The following is a 20781-nucleotide window of genomic DNA, read 5'->3' on the forward strand; positions in this document are numbered from 1 at the left end:
CAATTATTAAAAACAAAACCCAAAAGATAAACATTTAAGGGAAATGCGTACGTTTTTTTCTTCCAAAAATCCTATTCTATCAGGTCATGTTGGAAAAGAGGTTCAGTTCTTTTACCTTGGCCAGATTCTGCCACAGTTCACACAGGTAATCAAAAACCTGGGCATGAATCTCTGGATCCATGATGCTGTTGACATCTCCCAAAATTCCTAGCATTCGCCTCCACATTACGGTAGCAACGTCTGCATGCCATCCTGTAAGCGTTCCCCCAGCCATCACACTGCAACATTCTGAGGGGAATTCACTAGTTTCTGTAATGAAAGAAAAAAAAAAAAGAGTGAGAACACCTCTTTAAAGAAAGTGGAGGTCTGACACAACTATTATACACACAGTTTCCCTAAAAACAAAGGGCGAAAAAGGCTTTTAGAGTAAGATACTTCCTACTCAGTTAGCCACCTCACAACAGAAAATGTCTAACTTGAACTACTTGTCTACTTTTAAACTTTGTAGAATAAGAATTGTCTGGCTTCTTGAGACCTTTCCCTAAGTACCAACCCAGGGTCACTACTGAGGCCTCATACTGGTCTGACGGGTCTGCTTTCACAAGGAGTTTCTCATATTCTTTTGATTCAGTGAATCTCCAGAGCTCCACTTGCTTGCTTCCAGGTAAAACTACACTTCAAYTTTACATTTTTCTCAATAAAGTAGAACGATCATTTTCCTTAGAATTTACTATGAACGTATTTTACTTGCAACTGAAGAGAGAGATGATATTAAACAATAGTTTACTACCTCTGGCTACTGTTCTTTAAGCAGTAAGTTGGCAAGAGTGGAGAGGCAACATTCAGTAATCCAGCTCTCACATAGCTCTCTCTACACAACAGTGTTATGCTAATGAACATCCTTATTTAGATGGTAGATCTGTTTAATCTAGTTTTTCCATAAAAGGAAAACTCTGATAAATTATGATGGCCAAAGTCTACTCAGCTCACACTTGACTAGCTAAACAGAAACCACAGTTTTAAAAGCTGCAGGTATCCTGAATCTCTCTTCTGACCCCCTTGGATGGATTTTAAAAATACCTCAGCACCAGAACATACTGGGATCCTCTGAAAATCTGGCTACCTCCATAAGCATAAAGAACAAAAATGAAATCTGAATTCAACCCAATCACATAGCCTCTTCTTTTGAAGATCTGGACCACTGTGGTAGAGATGTTGTTTGTTCCCTGGCTAGAGATTTCCAAGTGCAAAGCAAAATGACAATGRTATTTCTGTCTGTCAATATWTTACTTAAAGGAAAAGGGTTTGAAATTCACATYAGACCCACTTCTGTTCCCAAGAGACCGAATATGGGAGAAACGGGAACTTAACATTTACAGAGTAAATGTACTCTAAAATCTAATAGCTAACAGAGTTAAATAATTAATAATTTGTATGTATCTGAAATGAAAAACAACAGATATTCCAAGAGGAAATTGTAACATTATTTTAAAATTATGTCTTATTAATTATATGTCAATGATGCAAAAGTCCATGGYAGGAACTCACATACTAGACTAAATTGCCATAATTTCAAAAAGTGTAATTACAAATTTGTGGATTGTTAATCCACTGCTAATAGCTCCCATGAAATGCAAGATACAATGCAAAACACTGTTTGTTTTTAAAGAAAACCACTGCAATTAACAGTTTTTAGGAGTGCAAATGTAATAGCCTTCTACAGGATTGTCTATAACTGATGGAATACTAGCTATATTGCATTGGAAAGAAAGAAAGAAAATGTTTATATTTTCTATTCCAGATATTGCCTAGGTCATCTGGCGTCTGTAAAACAGAGTGGTGGAGCTTCTCATCCAGCTGCAGATCCTTCTGCTCAATATGATCTGCATGCAGAGTGGCAGGAGAGGGTGTCTGTGATCGGGATCCAAGAGCAGATTGGATTGGAGAAGCACTTTCAGAGCCTGTAAATGCAATTTTTAACAGTTACCTTAAAAGCCTTTTCTATTTTCTTGAGCTATTGTTGTCTAAACATCGCATTAAAGAAAACTGAGCTACTTTTATATATGAAATATCGCCAAGAAGAGATACAAAAAACGTAACCAGATCTTCCTGTGAATGGTGTAGAGAAAGATAACAAATTACATACAGCAAAGCTGAAAGATGAACATCAAAGCCAACACAGGTAAATGTATTAACAGATCTCTATGCTATTGTGTATGTCATTTTAAATGTGATTATTTTCTTCCACAGCACTTTCAATGTTCTGAACCAGCTGAGGTTCTTTTTACCTTCTCTCACCTAAATTTCACTACAGCAAAGCGTTTAAGCAGAAATTTTACTGGAGCAGCTGCTTTGCTAGACTTATGGATGTGTGCAAGTTAATTTCCACACAAAAGCTCCAATTAGTTCTGAAATTCCTTATTGTTTATCTGCTAACCAGGCAGAGAAAAATCTATGTGGGGGAAGTTCTATATAGTTAGAAGAACATTACTTCCTCTGAGATCAGAAAACCCTAGTTTTTGTTGATGGCAGGGCAGCAAAGGYATCTTCCACCAGGCAACCTTTCCAGACACCTATTTGGTCTCCTCTACATAGAGATCTATAGAGGGAGAGCAGGTACTTAATTACGTACTTTCCTCTGCTCTACCTTCTGCTAAGCAAGTTTCATTTCCTTATAAACAGCTCAGCTCAGTCCAAGCAATCATACGTCAGCAAAAAGAGAACATATATCCTACATACATTTCCCTACACATTAATGCATGTTAAAATGAAAGAACTGAAACCCCTGAATTTTAGCTCCTAGATAAATTAAAATGGGATCCAAAAATATTATAATGATGTGTGAACTTGGGTATTAGAGATTAACGTAACTTTAGTGACAGCAAAAAAAAAAAAAAGTGAGGCTCTTTCAACACTATTTTCCCAAATTACTGGCTGTCAAGTGTTCTTTCTTGTAAAGAGAGTTAARCTGTTTAAAGAACTTTGAAGAAAATTTGAGTGTTGTCAGAACAGAAATTGCAGGAAACAAACTTAATTACACTGTTAAACTGCAGAGGTTTCTACCTGCCTCAAATGAAAAAGYCAGCACAGCCTTCACTACTAATTTCAATTAACACCTCTATGCTGGAGAGAGAGGGACATACACAGAGATGTCACTMAAATCTAGAAAAAGACAAGCTACGTGGGAATGCCCTTCCTTCAGCACTACTGCCTCAAAACCCTGCCTAGCATTTCCCATGATAAAATACTTGCCATTAGCTACTGATCCCTTGTATTCCACCTACTTGCAAAGCTAACACAAACTGTACAGAATTCAAAGAATTCTGTTCCTACTTCTCCCTCCTTTTTGTTCCCTTGGAGCCTGGGAGGGAGCAAGGGAGAAAGAGAGAGACAGACAGACAGAGAGAAGGCGAGAAGGGAAAAGGAAAGAACAAGAGAGAAAGAAAGAGAGAAAGAAATAGAGAGTGAGAGAGAGAGAGAGAGAGAGGATGAAAGAAAGAAAGAATGGAGAAAAAGGAAGAAAGAAAAAGAAGAAAGAAGAGAAAAAAGAGAAAAAAGAAGAGCACAAATGACAAAGGAGAAAAAGGAGCGCATAAGTGAGAAAGAGTGCAAGAGGCTTTCAGATGGTGGAAGAGAAAGGACAGAAATAATTAGGCAGAATTTGCTGAACTACTGGATTCTTCTGAGATGAGATAAAGGACATCCCAGCACGTGTGGATGCACATTTTACACAGAACGCTAGGGTTCCACCTTCTTTCCAGTAATCAATAGCAAACTCTTTCATTTATTAAGAATATGAAATAATGCCAAGAATAAGCCAGGAAAAAAAAAAAAAAAAAAAAAAAAATCAGAGAAGACCTTCAGAGGAAAGCCAAACAGTTAAAAACAAGTAGCTTTCTGAGCAGCAGCATTCCTGAAGCCTGATTCTTAGGAGTGTATTTAGAGGTTAAGTTTCTCCATGGATCTTTTTAACACTTAACACAGTGAATTCACATTGCAGCCTCCCATCATAGAACTCTTCATATACACCATTTGCGTTACAGAGCTGCCTTTCATAAAATTTCAAAGAATTTAATGTCTTTCTGATTTCTTCCTTTAGGTCAACTTAGCAGGAATTAGACAATGAACTTAAACATTGCTGGAGAGGGGAAAAAGTCAGACAGAGACAGACAGTGTAATTGCACAAGCTTTGTTTCCTCAGGAAACCTGGCTAAAGTTAAATGCATATGACACACAAAAGCTCTCTCTCTAAAACAGTGGTCCAAACAACAAGAAGAGACAGCCACAGRACTCCCTCAATGAACAACTCAGTCATTAATTGCAATCTTACCAATTAAAGTGCAAATTGGGACAGTAATACAGTAATGAAATTATTAACATGTAAGAGCAAACAAACAAAAAGAGCTTTTTTTTTTGCTAGGACTTTTAACAAGCACACAGCAAATAGAAAAGAGAACAAAAGTCAAGTTGCACATTGTTGGACAAGTTGAACAACAATGTCCAAAGAAAGCTAGTACCATGCTTCTTTGAAAAGAAAGGAGATTTTAGAAACGGAAAATAATTGCAGGGAGAGTAGAAATGTTTTTCAACATCTCTGAAAATGCAAAGAGTTTGATTTGTCACAGACAACAGGACATCGTATGCAAACCTTCCCAGATAAATAGGTATTTGTTCCCGTGGTTGTAAAAGGTATGGTACTGCCTAACAACTACGGAACAACGAGCGTGCAAGTGACTATAGATGTCTTTACTTCTGGTTCACAGATCCTTCTTCTAAATAATCTTCAGAGAAGATCCTCTTTTCTAGAAAGGAGCCCATTAAGTTTGGGTTAATTGCCTCACTTGGYGGTTGCTAACCTAATCGTTATTGGATATCTTTCTTAAGAAGCTGCTGCAAATGAAAATCATGGACCCTAGAGCTCATGAACTCAGGCTGTGAAACAATGGTCTACTTCTTAACAAGTTTACTTATTTCATCCCACAAACAGGGAAAGTATTACAAGAAAAAGATATTCTTAAGTTACACAAATAGAAACTGATCTTACGTGGCACAGTAATCAACATTTTGCTTATTAAAAGCTCCCAGTTTCACAACCGACAGCACAGAACTTCAGATGGGTGTATATATAAAAGAATCCCATAATGAGCACTGGTTTGAAAGAGCACTGTATATCACAGCCTTCTGAGTTAAAAAAAAAAAACTCACGAACTGAAAATTAGTTATTTTGCTAAGAGTAATAAAAGATCTTAATGCTGGTTAAGATCTAGCATATACTATGTGGTAAGAGCTTTCTCCTTAAAAATTGTATAGATTTTCTCATGGCAGGTTTAAAATATATTTAGCACCAAGCCAAGCATCGAGTGACTAAAATCAGACRGAATTTTGACATCTGGACTATTTCACACATTATTTTTCAATTGCAATCAAAAAAATAACTGAAATCCAAGTATCTTATAAAGAATATAGATTCATTGCAAAAGCTGAAACCTGTATTCTCCAGGATAGGAGCAGGATTTGTGTAATATATATGTATATTTTTTTTATTTTTTTTTATTTTTTTTAACTACTTTACCAGCAATAGTTGCAGCTTCAGCAGACAATGGCTGTTGATTGAGACTACTTGTTTCAGAATCTATATGGAGTGTAGTTAAACTGGCCACTTCTTGCTCCTCGGCACTCTGTTGCTGTCCTGAAATTGCATCAACTTCAGTGGAAGCTGGTGTCCCAGCCTCAGTGCCAAAGCTGAAATCTGTATGATGAAAATGTCATGTTAACTGACAATTTAAAAATATCATTAGTASAAAATATGGAAGTCCAGCACCTTCAAAACCCTCCATGTAAAACCTACGTATATATCTGTTATGTTACCAGTACACTGCTGTAAAAATTAAATAAAAGGTAAAAGTAGAAAGTAAGTTACTATTACGAATTTTCTTATTTCCCTCACAAAACTATAACTGAATTTTTCCAGAAGAAACTCCTATTGCATGTTCTGTATTGTGTTTAGCTGCTAAAGACAYACCTAAATGATGAGAACAAAGTAAAATAATGACAACATGTAGTGAGGAATTTCTCAGCAAAACCTATAAGCTGAAAGCAGCATTTAATTTATTTAAAACACTTCTAAACTAAAAATACCATAACTAGCTGTTTCTCACAAACAGTTGCATTAACACCAGGACAAAATGTCATGCTGAAATGCAGTTTAAATAGCATCAYTTAGTTATGTAACACCTAACATACCTAAAACTTGTAAAATACTTCTACTATATAAAACTGTTTCTCTTATATAATACATGAAGTCATAATTCTTACCAACCTATCTGGTCTTATAATGACCCCTTTATATGAACAAGAATGGAARTGGATGAATGAAAAGCAGTAAGTCGCTAGAAAAATCATGCTAAATTTACAAAGATACTGCACTTAGYATCTTGATTAATCTATAGCTACACAAAGACCACTGTAAAAATATTAGAAACCCTTCTTTGTGTTTTATCTTAAACATTTTCAAAAGAATTAAAACAACTTCCAGAATAAATAATCTTTCCTTTTTATAATTTGTGGATAACAAACAGATTCATCCCATGGCAAAGACAGTATTGCTTTCCAACTTCTGTTTACTGTTGTTCAGCAATAGCGTCCCTATCCTGTTTTATTGTTTGGTGTAGTATAAACATGATGGYCTCAAGAGCTCTGCTTGCTCCATCACTAATGACTTCAATGGGAAAGCAAAATAAACTTTGTTCATAAAAGACTGTTGGTGCGTAACTTGAAAAAAAAAATCGCCCCAGGAAATTAACGTGTAGTCAATTTAAAAAGTTACTACTTTTGGAAAATATACTTGCTTTCAAATTTGCGGCCGTCATACTGGAACGCGCTGAACGAGTCCGAGTGGCTGTCGGAACTGATGAGGTCGCTGCTGCCCGCGCTGGCAGGCGAGGTCCACTCGGAAGGGACGCCTGGGTCATCGACGGGACGCATCTGGTTCTGCTTGTTCAGTATGTCAGGAAGGTCTTTTGGAACCTCCAGGCTGCCGGGACTACTTCCTCTCCTTGTCACGTTCTACAAATTGAAGAGACGTGAAGCATTTTTAAAATCTCTGATGGCTTCCTTAAATATAAGGGAAAAAGTGATCAACTGCATTCATAGCCAAAACTTTCCAAAACCCCAAACAGGTAGCAGCAAGTGAAGAACCCAGGCAGCCACGAATTTTTTATCTGCATGATAAATTTTTGGGCATACATCATAAAAAACTAGGATTCAGACTAACATGTGCCATGTGTATTTCATAAGGCTTGAGAGAGAAAAATAATAAAAAAGTATATCATCTCCATGCTATGTCCAAATTACTGAACAAAATTTATTAATCTTAGTTCCAGACACGAGCAGAAAAAAGATTTCAAGGAATCTGGTAATTCTTGGCMTGTGGGTTACCATGCTATAAGCTAAAATTTAATTTAAAACACAAAGAAATGAATACGTAGGTCCTAATTTTCTCAGGATTAAGCTGAAACCTCAGTATTGACTCAGACAACAGAGAGTATATAGCAGAAAYGAGGCATATAGATTTCTCCTCTAAAAGCTGTTGTTTACTCGGAGTCTTTCTTTAAGTCACTCTATTCACAGATACAACTGTTAGCTTGAGGGGGAGCACAGAAAAATGTAGAAAAGTAATTTTATGAATCAGCTTGAATTCTATACACATTAAAATTTAAGAGACTGAAAGTAACCTCTTTTTGCACTAGGCCCAGTCACTTCTCTGTTCTTTTCCTACTACTATCTTCTCCTAACTAGAGATTTACTCAGCTTGACACTCAACCTTTTCATGACACTGGGTTTTAGTATGCCTTGGATCTAACAACCCAAAACCGATCTTCATAATTTGGACCTTTGTTGTAAAATAGAATATCTGGGTTTGAGTGGTAGGTTACATCATCTGTGGCAAGTAAAGTTTCAAATTCTTTATTCAGACCTACCTGGGCTGAGAGAAAAAAAAAAATCCGAGAGAAAAAAAAAAAAATCAATTCTCTTGTCTGAACTAGTAAAAATCAGTCAATATTCTAGCCCATCAAATTCCCTCCCTTTCTCTTTTTTTTTCTACAACCAGCTGTGTTGAATTCTGTTCTAATAATCTACAAACTAAGTTAATAATTTTTTTTATAGATTTCCAGCTAGTGTTTTCATCTTTCAAGTCAGGACTTACTAACAAGAATATTATGCATCAACAATCAAAACTTAATAAATGTGGGTTCCATACAGAAGAGAGAAAAGCATACCCCTGGACAGGTCTTCTCTGGCCACTTAGCAAAGATGATGGTAAATAAATTAATTTTTCAAATTACTTTGAAGAATCTTTTTTTTGCTCCTTGTTAGCAACTATAAAACTACTTGTTTTCAACTTTCTCTATCAGCACRTCCTAAAATTACTTTTTTTCCTTAAAAAACAGTATATGAAAAAAAAAAAGATTCTAAGCAAAAAAGAACTTGACAACTTTGAAATGATACACTGAAATTGCTACTCATTTAGCCCTTCATTCAAAGATTTTTTTTTTTTTTTTTTTTTTAAGTATTTTCCCTTTCACTGCTAGTTAATAAAAAACGTATCTTTTTCAACCAGTTATCTTGTTCTGTAACGGTTCAACAGTACTCAAAACCGATTATTATTTCTCATTATAAAAGATACCCCAAACAACAAGACCTTTCTGRAAAAGTGTAGGAAGAGAGGGTAAGAAAAGCTGCTTCTGTAAGCAGAAAATCGTTTACATTAAATTATTCAACTTTTGTAAGTTGAAAGTAAAAGAAATGAAGGAAAACCATGTGACAGAGTAGCTTTGCAGCCTGTTGCACTGATTAAACTGGTAGAGAACAGAATGTAATACCACACCGAGGACTGCAATTTTACATACAAGCTATGATGCTGAAACTACCTATGCGGCCAAATCTTTGCAGGTACAATTAAAGCCATTTAATTCAATGAGACTACCCATCTCAAGGCTACTTAATATATTGCTTACACAATGCAGATTTAATAAAAATGAAAATACAAATAGCGCAAAATGGCATAAGTCTATGTCAAAATAACTTAAATTCCAAGAACTAAAGTGATATTCTTAACCCCTTCTGATTCATAAAATGCAGAATAAGATGTTTTCATGAACTGCTCTACCACACCATCGATGAGTACACACACAGAGGCAAACTTCCACAGTAAAACACAAGAARTTTAAAGGCTTACCAGCGCACTGCCACTGCGGAGTCTCTCAGCTATAAACTCATCCATGAGGTCAGGAACATTTGTATTGCTATTGCCAATATCACTATCAATAGGGTGCAGCTTTTGACTCATGTCCTCTCTATTAGCTAAAAGCAAATGAATGACYGTATATAGTAAAAAACACATCACCACATTTTCAAAATAAAATAAAATAAAAACCTAATAGAAATAAAAAAATAAAGAATTGCCAAACATGCATTTAAAGATTTTCCTTCTTTTTAAACAGATTCTACTTTAAGAAATTAGTAAAACTTCTTCTTCCCACTAAGCAGGTGTTAGTCGATTTCCAGGATAACCTTAGAAAGCAAGAAAGCTTATAGGTAAGCACTACTTAAAGTTGTTAATGCTTGCTTTAAGGATACAGCATATATTCTTCCTCCATACCACAAAAAATAAGTAGCAAATCCTAAAAAATTTATGTAATCCCTACAGACACTCCTTCTCCATTGCATTCCTAATGCATAACAATATAGTGGAAAAAGTAGCCTGGATTGCAACATATAATAATGGCAAATGTCAATGTGGCACTGTATACAGTAAGTATAAATAGTGCAAATAAAATCTCATGTAACAAAATAACATGCTACTACATGGGATGAAAATTCAAACTCTAGATGGTCAATGGCTATGAACAATTAATTAAGTTCCCTCATTTGTCAGTTTGGTTTCTGATATGATTATACTGTTCATAGTTAGCTGCGACTGTTACACCTGACTTCATGATCTTAGCCTTCAAATTTTCAATTTATTCCAATTTTTCTCTGTAAGAATTTTTCCCTCGGTGTTATCTCTCATGAGATCACAGCATAGCTTATTCTAATATTGAGGCGCTACTAAACGTCAGACTTTAAATAAAATTCTAAGTTTTATTCTAAAATTAAGTTCTAAATTATTCCTTTCCAGAATCTCTTTCAGAAGTCTATATTCTGCAGAGAAACAAACTGCTTTGAACAAATTGCTGTTTCAGAAACAGGACATCCCACTACTGCCCAGCTGCCACGGCGCTACGCTTACAGAGACTGCCCTCGGGTGGCATTCACATCTCAACGCAGGATGCATTACACAGTCTGCAGTTAATCATGCATAACTATGTGAAAAAGGAAAACCTACATTACTGCTGAAAGTTAATTTATTGTTCATTTAAGGTTATTTCAGATGTGAATCAAGACAATGGATATTAGAGCGACAGCCTTACTCTTTTTGACCAGTCCACAGAGGTCTCATAGCTGGCAGCAAAAGGACTATTATGAGACCTTCATGAACATCCATGATTCCAAGAAAAAAGAAAGCAATGAAAGATGTTGCCAAGATGTAACTGCATCCATTTGGATAAATGCATACAGAAAGGTCTAAAGCATGTTTTGAAAATGATTCAAACAAAAAATTATGATTAGATTTACAAAACTGCTATAATGAAATCATCCACGTAAGAGGAGATTCCTGTTTTTCTTTTTTTAATTATCTAAACTGACTTCCAAATTTAAATTTGAGGGACTTTTTTGTTTTGGAGGAGGAAAAGGAGGAGGAGGAGGAAGAGGTGAAGGAGGAGGAGGAAGAAAACACACTAAATGAACCAGAAATATAATTAGTTCAACCTAGCTAGTTGATAGCCAGGTCTTTCTGACAAACAAACTACGCTTATAGCAGAACAGTACATTCTGGTAAAATAAGCATATGCCAATCATTCGGTAGGCTGTATTTTATTCAGTAGGCTGTATTTCAAGGCTCTGCATGGCAGATGAAAATTGTGAACTCTCAGGGCTTAATCCCTCGTTAGGTCATTTACTGTCTCTTCCTCTTCCCTAACTTGATGGTCTTCAGCAGCAAAGAGGTTCAACTAAATATCTTTAAAAGGGAAATTAGTARTTTAAAGTATGTAAAAGGAACTTATGCTGGGAGAAAAATCAGCTGGCTACAGGCGCATGCATAACCAAACAGGGAAAGCAGTGATCATCCCAAAGCCTTTTGATTGCTTATCAGAGCTTGCTTCAGTTGCATTAAGCCAAACTGGTGCTGCCTTTCTCCTTTTGTGCTCTGCACACTGTTAGTGCTCACCTGCAGCTTTCCTTCCAAAATAGCCCATTACATGACTGTACAGATCCCTCAGTGGAGCCTCTGCTGGCATTCTGTTCTGCCTCTGTGGGGAAACATTTGCCTTCGGCTTCGAAAGAGCATGTACAACAGTTTTATAAACACCACCCAGGGAGCCCTGCTGTTGTGCTGTCTCCTGAGCTGACGACCTAAATGCACTACGACTAGGTAACTGATTAACTGCGATACCTTCTTTTTGCAACAGGGCTGCTTGAGTTTCTGTAGATTCCTTAATTTGCTTGCTACCAACTGAAGCAGCACTGATCACATCTAGAGGTCTATAAATTCCAGGTCTAACCAGCTCCATGACAGCTGACGAGCTGGTGCTTGTGCTGGTACTGCTGTTGTTGCTACCACTACCACTACTATTGAAGCCACTGAGTTTACGAAGTCTTGCTTTCCAAGGGGCCTCTTTGTTCTCAAGAGGATTGTAAAATTGAACCGATTCGGTAGACGGTCTAAAAGTAACATGAACACTATTTCTTTTCTTAGTTGTTATTTTCATGATTTTGGCCCTATGAGTTACTGTTTCAGATATACTCCTTTTAGTTGGTGAGAGTTTGCTCGTGCCTGTAGTGTGAGCCATTTGAGGGTTAACTTGTGCTTTAGGAAGAACTTTCTTTGCATGCATAACACGTGAGTTGGTTATTTTTTCGTTAAACTGGGCACTTTTATGCTTTTCGGCTAATGCTGCTTCCACAGCTAAATCTACATCAGCTTCAGTGGCTGCTTGCCTGTACAGATATCTCTTCCTTTCTTTGCTATTAGGACTACTTGAACCATGATCGAACAGGTTTTCAGATTCTTTATCAATATTTAATTGCTTGGCTTTATCAAGTGCTTGATTCCTTGCAAAACTGTCTACTTGAGTTGGTGCAATATTACTTATAAAGCCACTTTGGTTTTGATCTAGGTGCAGCTCTGTGTTATCAGCTCTTTCTGCAACAGTGATGCTATTCACACATTGACCGGTCTGATCTCTATTTTCTAATCCATCCAACGGTAATCTATCATTCCTATTTACTGATGTATCAACTTCGTGAGCAGAAGCCTCATATTTATCTATCTCAAAGTTACCGCAAAGTTCTTCTTTTTCTTTAAGATATTCTCTCAGAGAGGAAAGAAGATCTTCTTCACCTTCAAGGTCAACATATTGGCTTTGTTCAAAGGCTGTATTTGCAAATTCTACCGGCCCTATTAAATGACAGAGATGGTCATAAATACTATCCCCAACTTCCAAGGAGGACTCTCTGCTATTTGTATCAGTAATATGGCTTTCAGTGGATCTATGCATTGAAGAGGTCTCAGTGGAACTCTGTAAGCTTGGAGTATGATGGGATGAACTGTCAATGACAGGAACTGCACCTTTGGCTCGTTCAACTGCAAATGGTTCCAGGATGTCAGAGGTGCTGCTACTTCGTGGCAGCGGCTGTTCCTCATTCAACGCACCAAAAACTTCACTTGGAGTATCCTCACTCTGTGAAAAATGTCTGACTCGAGATGGACGTGGAAGAATTTGAGCATCATCAATGTCTGTAGGAAAAAAGTATATGTAATATGCACTAAAATACACATACAGAGAATACTGCTTTACTACTACATCCTAATTATGTGAATTAAAAAGCCAGAAAAATCCAGAGCCTTGTTTTCTTAAGTACAACAAAAAACACTTTTTCCAATACTAGAGTGTTAAAAACACACACACATAATATCCAGTACAGAATGTAATATAAATGAGTTAGACCATCAGAACACAGTTTTAAATGTTAACATGCATGAAAACAGACAGTGAGATCATGGAACATTTGGAAATACAGTTAAAGCTAGGGCTGTGCCAATAAGTTCAGTAATTCAACTTCTTGTTCAAGAAATGGTTACCTGGAATACAAATTAGCATAACAGTTGTACCCTTCAGGGAATTTAAATCTTCAGAAATACACAACTCGAGAAAGAACACACAGTTTTTCCAGAAAATYAGAGTTGTCTATAGAAGTGGAAAACTATCACTTTTTCACAACTTGTGTGAATGCATATAAATTACAGAAATATCAAGAAGCATAATATCATACAATTATGTATATATTATGGCATATGTAATATAACATATACCTGACGACTTAATAATCAGAAAAAAAAAGACAGGGAAGAGTTGGGCCTATAGTGAACAGATAACTGTAAGGACAAAGAGTCAAGATACATAGTCAGGATTATAAAATCAGTCATTCTGAAGGATAATTTAATGACATATCTTCTCTTTTTAAAAGGATAGATTTGTGCTATGTCTCTAGTCTTCAAAATGCAAAACTCAACACTAAAAAGACACTTACTTCCCCCCTTCTTCCAGTATTACTCAAGTAACAGTCATAAGAGTTACCAAATTAAGGACCCACTACCGAAAAAATCCTGAAGCCGCACAATAATTAACATTAGAGTAAAACCACTTTTATTTGTGAAAAGATAAGAACATTTGTTATGACTATTTAAAGTAGTGATTCCCTGTCTCTGTTGAGACTGCTAATGTGCTACCATCAGCACAAGTCAGAGTTAACTGCAATGAAAGTTGCAGCTCCAATCTGGATCACCTAGGGAATGCACAAAAGGATTTTCAGCCCACTTCACATCATCTATCAGAATGTGGATCCACTACATTCCTCTCCAGATGTCCTGATACGCTACATACCCTGAAATCCCTGGTGCAGGCAAGCATATGTGTCTCTTACAGACAATTCAGCTAATTACTGGAATTCAAGCTACTCCAAGCAGTCTTTTTATAGGATAGGCACTCGAGCCTTAAGGTAAACACATCTTCCTCAATTTTATGTTGGTTTGTTTTCGATAGAATCCATTAGTCTCCAAATTTGCTTTTTGCCACCTGCAACTTAAAAAGCTGTRGATATCCTGTGTGTCAGGAACAAGAAAGAGCTTAAAGGAACACCATCAGGATTTACTTGCCACAATAAACAAACTTACCTTGCTGGTCTGCCTAGAAGGATTTATCTTCAGGACTGCAATGGTGAATTTACTTTTAACCAGCACACTCCAAAAATTATTTTAAACCCCTTCTCCTCCCCCAAATCTGATTTGTTACTGCCAAAATAAAGAAACTATGCTGAATTTTTTTGAAGCGGTTTAAATGAACTATTTCATGGATATATACGTATAGGTATATAGGCATATATACCTATAGGTGTGTGTATATATACATACATACATATATATATATATATGTATATATGTATGTGTATACATACCTCTATATCTATCACAATAATATATAGTCCTGACAATCTGAAGTTGTCTTAAAAACCTGTTTTGAAGTATTCATGTCTTTCCGAGAAAGATAGAGCTGGAGCTGAATTTTCTCACTTTCTTCTTGAGCAAAGCATATACTCTGGAAGAAACCGGTATGTTTGTCTCTAACTAAATATGTATGTCAGATGAAGATGAAAAGTGGTGGTTCCATGCTCAATTTTTCAGGGCAGTTGTAATTAAAAAATTAAAAGTTTGAGACCTGATTTAAAATTTACTGAGCTGTAAAGAAGCTACTAGAGAGAAAACAGAGGTCTGTACTGGAAAAGAAAGTATACATTCAAGCTCTTTCAGAAAATAAGCATGAACTGACAATTGTCATATATTGCATAATTTATCATCCCTTTCCTTTCTATTCAGCTTTGATCAGCAGCAGATTTCTCAATGCTCTTGTTCAATATATTAAGTATATGAATTAACATGGAATGATATGAACGGTCTCTCTATCCAGTTAGAACTGCTGTTTTCGACTCTATTGATTTAGGCAGATATTGACACAACAGTTATGTTTGTATCGCAGTCTTAAGGCTTTCTCTGTAGTCATGAGAAATTGGTCTCTACATGAAAGCAGTGGCTGTGGACCACAGGATTCGTTCCAAAATATATATAATAAATTTGTTACATATTCTATKATAAATTATGTTATATATGAGATAAATATATATACATATGATCCACTGATCTCATCTTGAGCCCTCAATGTCCATCTTTTACATATTTTATATATTTAACGTTATAGACAACTAAAGCATCAGCCTGAAGATAGCACACTGTGCAAACATGCGGTGATTATGTTTTTCTAGGATGTAAAATATTATTGGATGGAGAGCTCCAAATATACGCACACCAAGCAGCTCCACACATTGAAATGAATTCAGCTAGATTTATTTCAATGTTAATCCAATATTACTTTCGGGTGCTCAGTGACACATATACCTGACCAGCACATACAATTATGCAAACACTTTCAAGCAAACACTTTGTGCTTGCACCATTAGATTTTTTTTTTTTTTTTTGTAGAACAAAGGAAGAAGTTAAGGAAATGAAAAATATATTAAGTTACTGAAATAGCAGTGCTGGAAATACAGACAATGTTTAAAAATCCCAAGGAACAATCTCCTTGGCAATCAGGGCTCATTCTTGCACAGTGCCATACATCAAATCAGGATGCCATCAATTCCTAAAGAGTTTTCACTATCTAYGCTGCAATAGTGCCCCAGTAGTATGACATGGTATATACGCTTAAAAGAAACACTGGCCTAGTTCCTAGCATGTTTGGTGGTATTACAGAGAGGAAGAGGTCAAAATTAGTAATTTCTAGCCAATCTCACCTGATCACAACTCTCCTTAATCCAACTTTACATTCCCTTCTACTAGCAGGCAAAGAGAACAGTTTCTCAGTGCCAGGTGGGAGACAGATAGGCTAAACTGGGAACCTCTACAGAGGCACATCCCGACAAGACAGCACGAGGGCAAGTAGAAAACTCCCATATAACCGCAGGACAGAATTATATTTCATCATGGAAAGTTAGCTCAGCAAATGGAGAAAAAACTCCCATATAACCGCAGGACAGAATTATATTTCATCATGGAAAGTTAGCTCAGCAAATGGAGAAAAAATAGCATGTTTTTGTTTCTCACCTTTCTTTTCGGTTCATTTACATGAAAATACTAATTCTGAGAATTTCTAGGATTCAGGAATAATTACAGCCACACTGACATTACAGTTTGATTTATTTGTATATCAACTCAATGATTAGTTCACTGAAGTTTTACACTTATTAGGGAGTAAAGTTGTAAAGACATAACATATATCTCCCTCTCATGTTAGTTCTTCCTCCAGTTCTTTTAGTCCCGATATATAGGGAACACCTTCCACTTGCAATTCATTAGCCCGCAACTGTGCTCTGTCTCTGTCCACCCTCTCTCTTCCTTCTCCTCCACTTTTAAGTCTGTTGTCCATTGCTTCTGGGAACCTTATCTACAGTTCACCAATAACATTTCTTTCTACAAGGAGTCTTGTATCTGCATGGTCTTGCAGCAGAAGAAGGTCCGCAACGCTACCAGAAATTAAGTGTATTTTACTGGTTATCCTATATTTACAAGATTCTAATAGGTTTTTAAAAGTTCTTAAATCACAAATTTCCTATTTCTGGATCCCATTTAAAAAGCTGCAACCATTCTGCACATGGAAATAAAGCATAACTTAGACACGTACATAAAATACAGCCAACTAGACCTCAACTTTGAGCTTTTGCACTTTTGTTAATCTACTGACTGACCTTCAAACAGAAGCATTATGACTCCATRCATACTCTTGTAGCATATTTTGCCTTCCTTCTGAAAGTTAATATACTGCACTGCACATGCAGTAAGAAGTTTGGGGACAAATGCTTTCTTCTGGGCAACATGGCAAGGTTGGCTGGTGTTCAGTGAGTCACTGTTTAAATAAGGTGTTTTCTAAAGAAGTTAAAAAGGAGCTGAACACTATTTCAAAGAATTTAAATGAGATTTGGGCATCCTGTTCCTTTAGAATCATTTGAAATATCCTATTCTTTGAGTTGTGTTTCTCCTGAAAGCCATTTTGGATAACAGKAGTATTCATATAATGGTGAAATAAGAGGAAGGGCTGTCACAGCTAGCTAATTATCATCCATTACCTAAAGCATGTTGATGATAAAAACAGTTTGATTACTTCTCAAATTATATGCTGTACATCTGGGCACAGAAGACTTTCAAAAAAAGAATATAATCACTGCAAGGACAAAAGGTAAGAGAAAATGATAAAGCTCCATGTTTAAAAACACACAAAAAAAGAAAGAGTGAGGGAGAGAGAGAGAAAGAGAGCAAAAATGCAGAAAATCAAAAGAGCAAAGCACACTCTGATCCAGTGGATAATTTTTCCTTCACTCCAACTGCCATCCCCCCCACAAACATGGTAACATTTGCTTTTCCTCACTAGAGCTTTTTAGTCTTCTGGTAATGTTCAAGATTCTTGGGCACATGATGAAGCTATTTCAAAAAGAGACCATCTGTTTGAGAACAGATCTAGAGCAGACAGGGCTCTAAAACCTCTTCTATGCTAGAATTGAAATAAGTGAAACTTATTTCACTGTTCAAAATATCACTGGTTGTGCTGTTTTTATATCAAACTAACATCAATGGAAAAGATGTAAATGGTAAAAATGTTATGAGATTTGGGACATATCAGAAGAAAGTAGCAAGCTGGGACTCCTCAGAAACATGGATAATAAACTTGATACTAAACACAACTTGTGTATAACCATACACCTTATCTAAGATAGTTAATTAGCCTACTTGTGACTACATGATATGATAACAGCTCACTGTGAAAGTTAATTCCCTCTGCAGGTGCTCCAAGATCTTCATTAAGAATTGAGTTTTTAAAACAATAGTAAGCCCAGGTAACATTTAGCCCCTAGCAGGCTGTCTATGTGTCCAAAAAAAGCTACTGCCCAACTTCCAACCAACCATTCCTGCAGGGCCAAACACCATTTTATGGTAAACTTCAACTCTGTGCAAAACCTATTATTTGGGAAACCAAACCAAACTATAGCTCTTCAAAATTCAAACCTGTATGTAATATTTTACATTTATATATATATTAATGCAAAATAGGCATACTGTAAAACAAATTGTACAATACTGCATTGCTTCTTCAAACATTCTTCAATGATAGCTAAATTATTTCATTATCATGGCTGTCCACACAACATCTTTGACAATTAATTAAAAAATTTAYGGAGAAAGATTTTTTCTATGGCAAGTCAAACTAAAATTTTCATCTTTTCTTTCTCTTATTTATCACGAATAAAAGCTTTAGATTAGTTGTATTATATGGCAGACAGACGCTACATGACCTCTGAATTGAAAAAGCAAGAGATTTCTCTAATTTTTGCTTTTATGATAGCAAACATTGGCACAGCACTAACTTCTAACAGTTCCAGAATGAATTGCAAATATAGCATGATATTTTATGTAACTCAAAATGTTCATTCTTAATCTCTCCCCCTTCTCCCTCCCCCCCAAAGTATTTTTACTTTGAAGAATTTACTGATTTAGCAGAATTTGAAAGCAGAAGTTTTAAAAAAGTGATAAAGGGGGTGCAGAAATTAGCAGAGGTGGCACTACCTGAAAGCTCATCAGAAAGGGGAGTGAGAACAATATCAGGCAAGAAGGGTTTGGAAGTATGGATCAGAACAGGAGCACTTTTAGCACTGCGTATATAGGCCGATGGCAGAGCACATTCACCAATGGATCGGCTTCTCATGGCTTTAAAAAGGAAAAGAAAGAAGTGGGGAAGGAAAAAAGAAGAGTGACTATAATGAAAGGCTTGTGTCACAGAAAAAGCAGCAACAGAGAAAACAAAGATAAAAAAGGAAGAAAATTTAAAAATTAAAACATTTCAGCACGGCAGATATTGGCAGAGCTGTAAGAAAGAAAAAAATCAGTGTACACATAAGACATTTTGAGTTTTTAACTTTTATGTAAAGCAGCAACAATGCCTTTATTATGACTATTATAAAGATTTTGCATTAAAAACCAAGCAAATAATTAACATTCTTTTTTCCATTGCATCAGGGGTTGAAAAATCAAGGTTAAAAACCACTGCATAAGCCACTCAGAACTTGAAATTTTGCAACTGAAAACACAACTTACACTATGTTGGTATTTTTCTAGTTTTCTTTGATACTCCTGAACAAGTATTTCTGAATTTTACACATACCCATAACCTTGAATTCAAGATTTTCCAAAAGAGATTGAAAAGCACTGAGAAAATAATGGATTCTGCCTGTAGAAATTCACAATAGTTGCACATAAAAATGAAGTGACTGAAATGAAATGGTTTATCAACAAAAAGTGTTAAACTGACTGTTTCTTAGCCTTAGGTTCTGGATTTTAATAGATACCGGATRAATGTTACTAAGCTAGTTCACCTTTTCATATCTCTTGCCAACAGAAGAAAAATCTTCTACAGAAGGAAAATCTTACATAAGAGTTTTGGCATCAAGATCAGGTTATATTTGCAGTTTTTCCAATAGGTTTAGAGCGAATCCCTGCGTATCACTTGTCTTCCTTTGTCAGAGTATCAACAAAAATAGGTACGGCATTCCATTTCAAAGAACAGCTAAGGCTCTTCATAAAAGTAAAAAGCATAGTTTGAAGCAATTTCCCTTTTAAACTGTTGTGAATTTGATAATTATTTTAAATGGTCACTGATAAACTTCTTTTACGGAAATTTCAGCACATTACATAAACATTGTCAGCACTGTATTTAATCAGTCTTTGAATTCTGTTATATATATATGTTTTCAGTACAACATGGAATGAACACTTAGGATCTCAGTGCACCTGATCTGATGGGAATCAGAAGCATATGAATGGAACAGAGTAAAAGCAGAGCACATCACACTTGTACATCCAGTAAAGGAACGGTCCCTAACACACCAACACACAGAGAACTTGGGGAGCCAATGTATTTAGAGCAGAAAACATATCTGACAAATGCAGCACAACATAAGCAGACCCTTAACATCAGTCAGAGAGACCAGTCAGGAAAGATGGATGTTTTGAGATGGATGCCATTCTCTATTCAACTTAGTTTATGCGAAAGAAGTCAACTTAATTTTGCTGCCAAAACAGCAAGTATGTGTAAGGCTTTAATTTCTCTTTCTTTAAGAGACACAGTATTAAAATACAGGATACCATGATAGATAGATGCATTACAGGCATCATTGTGCATCTTTAAATGCAGGCAAAGGAAAAACCATTGGGCTACATGCTAAAAAAACCAAGCTTTTGAGACTGGATACTAGGTTGATAGCGAGTTTTAAAATGAAGCGTCCCTTGTAATTCGGAATCCTTCCCACATTAGTACATTGATCCTAGCCAGGGAGGTAGAACAACCCACTTACAATTAGGAAGGTGGAAATTTTAAAGTAATTTTTTAAAGGAAAAATTATAGCTTATTACTATCAAAAGGAAARTTAATTTTGAGAGCTGTGAAAGGAAAATGTGATGTCACATTGAAATAAGCAGTTAAGTAGAGGTAGACTTACTGCCAGAACACGGAATAGATATTT

The 20781-nt window shown here is 36.0% G+C and overlaps 1 protein-coding gene across 9 annotated transcripts in view; it reads right to left on the bottom strand.

Moving 5' to 3' along the window:
* The window catches only part of RALGAPA1 (Ral GTPase activating protein catalytic subunit alpha 1), a 130082-nt gene that overhangs the window by 71914 nt on the left and 37387 nt on the right, over nt 1-20781 (bottom strand). For 4 of the 9 annotated variants that reach the window (XM_085301698.1, XM_085301706.1, XM_085301700.1 and 1 more), the window contains exons 17-23: nt 18830-18970; nt 11333-12901; nt 9239-9363; nt 6849-7065; nt 5573-5749; nt 1809-1961; nt 116-309 (exon numbers count right to left, since the gene is read on the bottom strand). In XM_085301698.1, the coding sequence (XP_085157824.1) occupies nt 116-309; nt 1809-1961; nt 5573-5749; nt 6849-7065; nt 9239-9363; nt 11333-12901; nt 18830-18970 (2576 nt within the window). The remainder of the gene's footprint in view (nt 1-115; nt 310-1808; nt 1962-5572; nt 5750-6848; nt 7066-9238; nt 9364-11332; nt 12902-18829; nt 18971-20781) is intronic. The other 5 variants (XM_085301703.1, XM_085301704.1, XM_085301699.1 and 2 more) reach the window with 5 other exon arrangements.

This window comes from Rhea americana, unplaced genomic scaffold (genome assembly GCF_003343005.1).
Source record: "Rhea americana isolate MKP2758 unplaced genomic scaffold, rheAme1 scaffold_18, whole genome shotgun sequence".
NCBI classification, from domain to species: domain Eukaryota; kingdom Metazoa; phylum Chordata; class Aves; order Rheiformes; family Rheidae; genus Rhea; species Rhea americana.